Source organism: Petromyzon marinus, unplaced genomic scaffold (genome assembly GCF_048934315.1).
Source record: "Petromyzon marinus isolate PM22_M1 ecotype Great Lakes invasive population unplaced genomic scaffold, UKy_Petmar_22M1.pri1.0 PM_G_Scaffold_25, whole genome shotgun sequence".
NCBI lineage: Eukaryota > Metazoa > Chordata > Hyperoartia > Petromyzontiformes > Petromyzontidae > Petromyzon > Petromyzon marinus.
The window spans coordinates 2176752-2187779 of record NW_027422817.1 but is presented as its reverse complement, the minus strand read 5'-3'; the positions used below and the strand labels follow the sequence as shown (position 1 = coordinate 2187779).

The 11028-nt window shown below is 53.6% G+C and overlaps 1 protein-coding gene across 1 annotated transcript in view; it reads right to left on the bottom strand.

Annotated features, from left to right (window-relative positions):
* Positions 1–4762: 4762 nt before the first annotated feature.
* Positions 4763–11028, bottom strand: part of LOC142913405 (mutS protein homolog 4-like) — a 31606-nt gene continuing 25340 nt past the window's right edge. Inside the window, exons 18-20 of the mRNA XM_076060946.1 lie at positions 10142–10270; positions 9791–10046; positions 4763–6555 (exon numbers count right to left, since the gene is read on the bottom strand). Of these exons, the coding sequence (XP_075917061.1) occupies positions 6386–6555; positions 9791–10046; positions 10142–10270 (555 nt within the window). The 3' untranslated portion in view covers positions 4763–6385. The remainder of the gene's footprint in view (positions 6556–9790; positions 10047–10141; positions 10271–11028) is intronic.

Genomic DNA, 11028 nt, shown 5'->3' with positions numbered 1-11028 from the left:
ACCTGAGAGATGATATCATCTACTGGTATGTGTTTTGGGGTGACAGCAAAATTTAGTCCCCTAGCCAGTACTGTTTTCAGAATGTCCGAAATCGGGGTGCTACTCTGATTAATGACGATTTTGTTAACATCTAGTTTTGTTATATGTGGAACTGGGTTCTTCTTTGATAGGTGGTTGAATTTAGAAATCAGGTTAGCTTTACATTTGACTAACAGTGACTCAGCAGAAGAAGCAGTCATGTTGTCTACGTGATTCCAATCAGAAGGTGACATTTTTTGTGTTAACATTAAATGAGCTTGTAGGAGAGGCCTGTCTAAAGTATCGAGGTCAAATCGGAGTAGCCTTATCCTCTCTGAGATTAAAGATAGGCTGGCCTTAAGCAGAATCTGTTTAGAATTCGGAGAAGATACAGCAGCAGAAGTGAGTGTGAAAGCGATGGGTATTACCTTGTGATCGCGGCATCTTTTGAGGAAGGTCAGCGTCTCGATGAGTTGCGACTTCTTGTCCCGTTGTCTGTTAAAAGCTCTAACAGATAGGTGAAAACTCTCCCCATAGAGGTTATCAATTCTAGATTTAAAGCTTTCGTGACTGCTAGGATCCATACTCTTTGGTTCTATTGGGTAAAGTCACGTAGGTGAAAATAAAATAACAAAAAAATTAACAAAAAATCACGTTTCGGCCACAACACAAGTGGCCTTCATCAGGTGAAGGGACGAGACTGTCAGGAGGACAACGCTGGAGTGGAAGAAGCCACGCTCAGATCACGACCTTTAAGCTGTGTGAGAAGAAAAACACCAAGCGCCTTGACAAAGGAATTAGCATATAATTTAGCATTGAAATGGCTCATTGAAATAGCTAAGTTAAAGTATACACATCCGCAGAGTTACCCCTTGACAAAGGAATTAGCATAGAATTTAGCATTGAAATAGCTGAGTGATTAGCTAGTAACTGGTCACATAAATAGCTATGTTAAAGTTAGAGCATATACATTCACCGAGGCACCTAGTACACATCAAACAGGAGAATTTAGCGAAACACAACCACGCTCAGACAGCGGACCTTTAAACTGTGTGCGAGCAAACAAGGTGTTCTTAAGAATGCTAAGAAACCCATTAGTAACATCAGCAAAAATGAACGCTCTGAACTCGCGAATTAAAAAAAACAGAAGTGATATAGTCATCCTCTCAGCCGATAAAGGCAACGCTACTGTTATTATGGATAAAGATTCATACAACAACAAAATCCAGAATCTGCTCAACGATGGAAGTTACTCAAAAATAAAAAAATGACCCTACTAATAGCCTAGCAATAAAAACCAACAAGATCATCACAAGTTCGACCTCCCTAATCGACCCAACTAAACGTCCCTCCCTAAAACCTTCTGCTGCAAGACCCCCTAGATTCTATGGTCTTCCCATGATTCATAAAGAAGGCACCCCACTTCGACCCATCGTATCCACGATCAACTCCCCTACCTATAGACTAGCCCGTTTTCTGTCAGATACCTTGCTGCCTTTCACTGGCAAGACCACCTCAGCAGTACTTAACTCAGCCCAATTGGTCTCTATGGTCAAAGACGTTGTACTGTCCCCTGATGATATCCTTGTCAGCTTCGATGTGGTCTCTTTGTTCACCAAGGTCCCAGTACCTGACACCATTGAAATAATTGAAAATTTGGTCCAACATGGACTAGACCCGACACACCTGCACTGGTTAGGCACTGCCTCAACAATACCTACTTTACTTGGAATGGCTCCTTCTACAAACAAAATGAGGGTACCCCCATGGGATCCCCCTTATCACCAGTGATAGCCAATATTTTCATGGAGAAATTTGAATCAGACGCCATCCAGACTTCCACCCTCAGACCTTCTCTGTGGAAGAGATGTGTGGATGACACTTTGGAGAAAGATGACAAGCTACCATTCTTAGATGTTCTGTTTGAGAGGAGACTTGATGGTTCATTGGGGCATTCTGTCTACAGTTAACCCACCCACACAGATTCCTACTTGAAACCTGATTCCCACCACCACCCAGCCCAAAAGAATTCTCTCATCAAAACTTTATACCATAGGGCTCATTGCATTTCAGACCAACACCACCTGACCAGTGAATTAAAACACGTACACCTGGCCCTCAAAAGGAATGGTTAGTCCGACCGTACCATCCGCCAAGCTGTCTCTCCCTCCATACAGAAACAACCACTTGATACTCCGGTCAAAACCATCACACTTCCATATATAGCAGGCGTTACTAAAAAGATTTCCAAAATTCTAAACATACACAAGATCCAGGTCCGGTTCAATACAGTACACAAAATTCGTGATCTGATCCCATCCGTGAAGGATGTCATTCCTGATTTACAGTACCCCGGGGTTTACAAATTGAGTTGTACCTGCAGTGATTGCTATATCGGTGAGACAAAGCGACATGCCTCTGACCGAATTCGCGAGCACAAATCAGATTTGAAACACGGTAAAACGAATTCTTCTGCCGTGGCTGATCACTGTTACAACGCTGTGGGGGGTCACAATATAATTTTCTCCGATACCAAGGTTCTTTGCAAACCCACGGGCTTTTATCAGAGATTTGTTCATGAAGCAATTCAGATCTACAAACACAGACACAATTTCAACCGAGAGGATGGTTTCAAATTAAGCAACCATTGGAAAGATTTTCTAAATCGAACTAAACATTAAACTAATTTCAATGGTACAGTATACTTTTTCAAGTAGTGGTACACCAAACTTTCGCAGCTCTTATAAATTCCCTTCTCACACCATCAATAGGTAAACTCCCCCCCCCCCCCCGCGCCAAACGGCAAGTCCACCGGCACGTACACCACCTCTTTCCGAAAATCCGCCAATCAAATGCTAATTTTTATGCTAATTTCTTTGTCAGAACACCTTGTTTGCTCGCACACAGTTTAAAGGTCCGCTGTCTGAGCGTGGTTGTGTTTCGCTAAATTCTCCTGTTTGATGAGTACTAGGTGCCTCGGTGAATGTATATGCTCTAACTTTAACATAGCTATTTCTGTGACCAGTTACAAGCTAATCACTCAGCTATTTCAATGCTAAATTCCATGCAAATTCCTTTGTCAAGGGGTACCTCTGCGGATGTGTATACTTTAACTTAGCTATTTCAATGAGCCATTTCAATTATATGCTAATTCCTTTGTCAAACCCACCCACACAGATTGTCAAGGCGCTTTGTGTTTTTCTTCTCACACAGCTTAAAGGTCGTGATCTAAGCGTGGCTTCTCCCACTCCAGCGCTGTCCTCCAGACAGTCTCGTCCCTTCACCTGATGAAGGCCGCTTGTGTTGTGGCCGAAACGTCGTGATTTTTTGTTATTTTCAACTACGTGACTTTACCCAATAGAACCAAGAGTATGGATCCTAGCAGTCACGAAAGCTTTAAATCTAGAATGCATTTAATAACCCAACTTGTTTCTGTGATACTGTGCAAGCCCAGAGTTAATAAATATTCGTCAGGGCGCTTTGTCCGAGCTGTGTGTGTGTGGCGCTGACCCCTGACCCCTGGGGGTCAGGGGTGACCAGCACAGAGGGCACGGCACGGAGCCACAGCAATTCCACCACAGCTGTTGACGACCACGCCTTGTTCAACACCACACACACGTGACTTCCTCCTCATGCACCTAGCCTGGCACAGCAGTACAACACGCACACGTCACCTGCTGGGTCTGTCACGTGACTTCATGCAACTAGCCTGGCACAGCAGTACAACACACGGCACCTGCTGGGTCTGTCTCTGTCACCTCCTGGTGCACCTAGCCTGGCACAGCAGTACAACACACACGCCACCTGCTGGGTCTGTCTCTGTGACCTCATGCACCTAGCCTGGCACAGCAGTACAACCCATGGCACCTGCTGGGTCTGTCTCTGTGACCTCATGTACCTAGCCTGGCACAGCAGTACAACCCATGGCACCTGCTGGGTCTGTCTCTGTGACCTCCTCATGCACCTAGCCTGGCACAGCAGTCAACACACGTCACCTGCTGGGTCTGTCTCTGTGACCTCGTGCACCTAGCCTGGCACAGCACTACAACCCACGGCACCTGCTGGGTCTGTCTCAGTGACCTCATACACCTAGCCTGGCACAGCAGTACAACCCATGGCACCTGCTGGGTCTGTATCTGTGACCTCATGCACCTAGCCTGGCACAGCAGTACAACCCCGGCACCTGCTGGGTCTGTCTCAGTGACCTCATGCATCTAGGCTGGCTGATTTTAACGACACAACATTTATATATTTACGCCATCTAAACCAACAAAACCTCTATTACGGACTCAGTCACTCACTCGGCACTCACTCACTCAGCCAGTCACTCACTCAGCCAGTCACTCACTCAGCCAGTCACCCACTCAGCCAGTGACTCACTCAGCCAGTCATTCACTCAGCCAGTCACTCACTCACTCAGCCAGTCACTCAGCCAGTGACTCACTCACTCAGCCAGTCACCCACTCAGCCAGTCACTCACTCACTCAGCCAGTGACTCACTCAGCCAGTCACTCACTCACTCAGCCAGTCACTCAGCCAGTCACTCTGCCAGTCACTCACTCAGCCACTCACTCACTCAGCCAATCACTCACTCACTCAACCACTCACTCACTCACTCAGCCAGTCACTCACTCAGCCAGTCACTCACTCACTCAGCCAGTGACTCACTCACTCAGCCAGTGACTCACTCAGGAGCTCAGCTGCTCACTCAGTCGCTTGCTCACGAAATTACTCAATCACTGAGCCAGTTTGACAGTAAACTTTATGTTTATATATCCAACAACACAGCACGAAATAACATCATCGTCTGGCTAATCAGGACCTCCGTCAGCCTACCCCACACCACACAATGGTACCCACATGCTTACCCCTCCACCGTGGTGGTGGTGGTGCTGGAATTGGTGGTGGTGGTGGTAGCATTGGTGGTGTTGGATCGTGGTGGTGTTGGTGGTGTCGTTCAGTGGGTGTTAGCGGTGGTGGTGTTGGTGGTGGTGTCGTTCAGTGGGTGTTAGCGGTGGTGGTGTTGGTGGTGGTGTCGTTCAGTGGGCGTTAGCGGTGGTGGTGTTAGTGGTGGTGTCGTTCAGTGGGTGTTAGCGGTTGTGGTGATGGTGTCGTTCAGTGGGTGTTAGCGGTGGTGGTGTTGGTGGTGGTGTCGTTCAGTGGGTGTTAGCGGTGTTGGTGGTGGTGTCGTTCAGTGGGTGTTAGCGGTGGTGGTGTTGGTGGTGGTGTCGTTCAGTGGGTGTTAGCGGTGGTGGTGGTGTTGGTGGTGTCGTTCAGTGGGTGTTAGCGGTGGTGGTGGTGGTGTCGTTCAGTGGGTGTTAGCGGTGGTGGTGGTGTTTATGGTGGTGTTGGTGGTGGTGTCGTTCAGTGGGTGTTAGCGGTGGTGGTGGTGTTGGTGGTGTCGTTCAGTGGGTGTTAGCGGTGGTGGTGTCATTCAGTGGGTGTTAGCGGTGGTGGTGGTGTTGGTGGTGGTGTTGGTGGTGGTGTCGTTCAATGGGTGTTAGCGGTGGTGGTGGTGTTGGTGGTGTCATTCAGTGGGTGTTAGCGGTGGTGGTGGTGGTGTCGTTCAGTGGGTGTTAGCGGTGGTGGTGGTGTTGGTGGTGGTGTCGTTCAGTGGGTGTTAGCGGTGGTGGTGTTGGTGGTAGTGTCGTTCAGTGGGGGTTAGTGGTGGTGGTGTTGGTGGTGGTGTCGTTCAGTGTGTGTTAGCGGTGGTGGTGGTGTTGGTGGTGGTGTCGTTCAGTGGGTGTTAGCGGTGGTGGTGGTGTTGGTGGTCGTGTCCTTCAGTGGGTGTTAGCGGTGGTGGTGGTGGTGTCGTTCAGTGGGTGTTAGCGGTGGTGGTGGTGTCGTTCAGTGGGTGTTAGCGGTGGTGGTGGTGTTGGTGGTCGTGTCCTTCAGTGGGTGTTAGCGGTGGTGGTGGTGGTGTCGTTCAGTGGGTGTTAGCGGTGGTGGTGGTGGTGTTGGTGGTGGTGTCGTTCAGTGGGTGTTAGCGGTGGTGGTGGTGGTGGTGTCGTTCAGTGGGTGTTAGCGGTGTTAGCGGTGGTGGTGTTGGTGGTGGTGTCGTTCAGTGTGTGTTAGCGGTGGTAGTGGTGGTGGTGGTGTCGTTCAGTGGGTGTTAGCGGTGGTGTTGGTGGTGGTGTCGTTCAGTGGGTGTTAGCGGTGGTGGTGTTGGTGGCGGTGTCACTCAGTGGGTGTTAGCGGTGGTGGTGTTGGTGGTGGTGTCGTTCAGTGGATGTTAGCGGTGGTAGTGGTGGTGGTGGTGGCGGCGTCGTTCAGTGGGTGTTAGTGGTGTTGGTGGTGGTGTCGTTCAGTGGGTGTTAGCGGTGGTGGTGTTGGTGGTGGTGTTGTTCAGTGGGTGTTAGCGGTGGCGTCAGCAATGTGCTCCAGCTCGTCGAGGTACCGCTGTCTCAGCGACCCCAGGTACGTGGCCAGGCTGGCTCCGTCCAGCCGCGAGTGTCGCGCCGCCTGGCCCAGCCGCGTCGCGAGGCGGTGGACGGCCGCTCGGCGCAGCACGGGCGCGGAGTCGGCCTGACGCTCCATCTGGGGGGGGTCGCGGAGGGGTCACGGGGGGGGGGTCACGGGCGGGTCGCGGGGGGGTCGCGGCAGGGGTGTCGGCGGGGGTCAGCGTTGTTACCGCCGATCCGAGCCAGCAGCCCCGTGGCGTCGCGCAGCAGGGAGGGCGGCAGCGATGACAGCGTGGCCATCTCCAGACCTGGACGCGGGGCACGCGGAGGGGGAGGGGGAGGGGGGGTGGGAGGGGGAGGGTGGTGGCCGTGAGACGCCGACCGCGTCGCGGAAGGCGACGGCTTCTTCTTCACGATGTTTGAGGCGCCAGCGGCCTCGGCAGGGCCGTCCCCACTTTGTGCCGCGATGAGTTTTTCCGGGCCGAGGGGTTTCCCCCCTCCCACTACCGGGACCTCGCGGAAATGCTCGGCAAATCTGAAAACCTGTTCCCTGGGGGTCGGAGATCGGGTCACCGTTCTTTCCCCCAATGATGGTAATTGGTTGTGGCGCCGCAGGTTACTTTCTTGATGGGAGTTAAAGAGCGATTTGTGATCGCGGGCCACTGATGCAGACTCCATCTCCTCGGCAACCCGCGACCGCCACCCATCCTTGCGGCGCCTCGCGGCTCTCCGAACCTCCGAGCGAGGGCTGCGGTAAGCCTCCTCATTCTCCGCCGTGGGATTCTGTAGCCGATGACAGTGGGCCTGTCGCCATCCTGAACATCTCCTCTGTCAGCCAGGGTCTCTGGGGAGGTCTGGACCACGTACCCAAAGCAGCCATTTCAACTGCATGAGTCACAGTCCCAAACCTCGCCCATTTACCCTCGACATCAGGAGGAGTGGGGGACGATGCCAATCCCAGCCGGCAGAGCATGCCACTAAGGGTTTGAATGGGGTCCTGGATGTACACCCACCACCGGAGTGGAAGAATTGCAGGTGCATCTTACAGATTACAAGTCGATGGTCAGAGGGCAGATCAGCTCCACGGAAGGTCCTGGTGTTAGGGACATGGGCTCGCATCCGCTGGTCCGTCACTATGTAGTCCAGCAGATGTTCTTGCTTGGACCCGGCATGCATCCATGATGTTGTGTGGATGCACCGATGCCGGAACAACGTGTTGGTATTTACAAGCCCATGGGCTGCACAAAAATGTAGCAGCCTCCTGCCGTTGTTATTGAGCTGGTCTGGCCCATTCCTTCCAATCACTCCAGACCAGGTGCATCATGACCAACTCGGGCATTCACCCAACAAGATGACTATCCCGAGGGGCCACTTTAGCTCGCACCTGTGACAGGAGGTCATAGAAGGCATCCGACTCATCGGCCTTGCCTGGATCCCTCCACGGATGTTCGTCTTCGGTGGGGGCATAAGTAACCACGACCACCACTCCTCACATCCGGTTGTTGGGAAGGCGAGCCCAAAGTAGCCTGGGGCTTACAGCTTCCCACACCTCACCACCACGCTCCCACGCCCCCTTCATTCTTTTGTTTAGAAGAAGAGCCACTCCCTGTTGTTTGGCAGTCTCCTGCCGTGAGAAGAGGACTGTCCACCCCTCATGGTGGTAGGAGCCAGAGCCGGTCTACCGGACCTCCTGAATACCACAGAGATCCAGGCGGTACCGGTCCAGCTCCCGACAGAGGAGTGGCAGCCTCTCCTCCGCAGTGAGCGTTCGAACATTCCACGTGGCCACCCGTAGTGGTTTTTCGTTGTTTCTGGAGGAGCCCCGAGGGTAGATATTCAGTCTCCTGGCTCTGCCAAATGGGGTTTGGTCAGGAGACGTCATAGACGCCTGTCCCCCCGGGGCCTCCGGCACAAGCTTATTAGTTACATATTTCGGTTTAACTCGTGGTTTCGTGGTAATTAATTGAAGGTGGAAGGGTTACCAGCCCCTCGCACCTGTTCAGAGCCCCCGTTTAGCCCCTGTGGTAGACACATTTGCCATGAGGGGAGGAGCCAATCAAAATTGGATCTCCCCCCAAAGCACTGTCCACGACAGAGTTGCCTGTCCGGCATCGCGAGGAGGTAGGGGGTTGTTTTGCCGGACCACACACACACACATGTACACACACACACGTACACACACACACACGTACACAACAACAACAACAACCGCCATTCGCCACTAAGTGGCGGTGACGTCACCACGATGCTTGTGCCAGGCTATGTGCACCGTGAGGCCACGTGAAGTGTCGAACGCCCGCTGGCAGGAGGTCACTGGGCAGACCCAGGTGCCACGGGTCAACTGACTGAGATGACTGGCTGATGCACCACCTGTGCCCCCTACTGTGCCAACCTGCTGTGCTTTAGACACCCGGCGCTCCGCTCGTTGTTCTGAGCATCGGTCCTCCGCCCTCCGTTGTTGTTGGAGGGCGACTGCCTCCAACTGCCCAGTAGCATCCTTCACGAGCCTCCTCCACAGAGGCCGATCTTGACACCGCTGGTACCAGTCATCGGCAAGTCCACTCAGCTCCACGTCCTCCTGTACCACATCACTCCATCTCTTCTCTAGCCCGTGCCGCGCCTGCTTAGCCCCCTCAATCCGGCCAAGGGAGGGAATGACCGTGGCCGAGAAGACCTGAAGCTTAGTGCGGAGCGACAGACCAGGTAGCTTCCACACAGCGTTACGCAACTGATGAAAAGATATTGCCGCTCGACTGATTCGGAGTGAGACCTCTGCTGTTAAACTGGAGCCAGTCATAAGCACACTGCCCAGGTATGGGAAACTCTCCACTCTCTCCACAACTGCCCATCACCGATTAGGAGTTGTGGGGGTGTAGTGTCCAATGGTACAAAATACCCAGGCAGGTGCTTAGTTTTGGTGGGGCTGATGGTAAGGCCCCACCTCTTAGTGGCACGCTCCAGTCTCAGCAGCAGCGTCTCCAACTCCTCCTCTGACTGAGCAGCTATTACCAAATCATCAGCATACATAACGTGGTTGAGCAATAGGGAGCCATCCCTTGACCGCACCCGGGCATCGATTAGCCTCCCATTATATCTGTACCATATGGAGATTCCCCCGGTACAGCTATTGAAGGCTTCACGAACTACGTGGTCAAAATAGATGTTAAATAATGTGGGAGCCAGAGGACATCCCTGTCGCACCCCAAGGTGTACAGGGAATGGCTCTGACTCCCGGCCACGTAGTTTTACCCGGGCCCGCTCACCATCATGAAGGTCCTTAATGATCGTGAGCAGAGGGTCAGGTACTCCAAAAGCACGAAGAACACACACACGTACACATACACACACGTACACACACACACGCGTAGTACCGTAGTGCGTGTCCGGCGTGTGCCCCTGCACCAGCTTGTACGTGCACGTCACACGTGGCACCGTCCGCGAGTCGTCGGCACCAGCGGCTTTACCGTCACGACGGCCGGCCCAGGGCAGCTGCTGCTGCTGCTGCAGCTGCTGCTGCTGCTGCTGCTGATTGCGCGACTCCACCAGGAAGTGGCTGTTGGAGACGTTGGGGTAGAGGGTAGAGAGGTGGCTCAGCTCCAGGTGGTGGGTGGCGAAGATGGTGAACGTCTGGGGGGGGGGGGGAGACACACAGGGGTGGTGAGGGTGGTGAGGGTGGTGAGTGTGAGTGGTGAGTGTGAGTGGTGAGTGTGAGTGGTCACCACCTTGCGCTGCAGGAGACACTCACAGACCGAGTGACAGATCCCCAGGGCCTCGTGGACCCCGGTGCCCCTCCCGAGCTCATCGATGATCACCAGAGAGCGGTCGGTGGCTGTGCGAACTATGTAGTTCACCTGGGGTCATGGGGGTCACCGGGGGTCACCCACCCACTCACCCACACACACACCCACCCACTCACCACTCACCACTCACCACCTCATCCTCGCTCCCTCCCTCGCTCTCACCCACCTCACTCACCTCACCCACCTCACTCACTCACCACTCAACTACCACTCACCACTCACTCACTCACCCACCCACTCACCCACCCACTCACCCACCCACCACTCCCCCACCCTCTCACTCAACCACCCACTCACCCACTCACTCACCCACCAACCACTCACCCACCCCACCCACCCACTCACACCACACTCACCAACACACTCACCCACCTACCCAACCACTCACCCACCCACTCACCCACCCAACCACTCACCCACCCACTCACCCACCCACTCACTCACACACCCACTCACCCACTCAATCACACACCCACCCACCCACTCACCCACCCACTCACACACCAGCCCACCCACCCACTCACCCACCCTCTCACTCACCCACCCACTCACCCACCCACTCTCACACACCCACACCACTCACCCACCCACTCACCAACCCACTCACCCACCTACCCAACCACTCACCCACCCACTCACCCACCCAACCACTCACCCACCCACTCACCCACCCACTCACAACCACCCACCCACTCACCCACCCTCTCACTCAACCACCCACTCACTCTCTCACACACCCAACCAACCACTCACCCACCCACTCACACACCCACCCACTCACACACCCAACCACTCACCCACCCACTCAC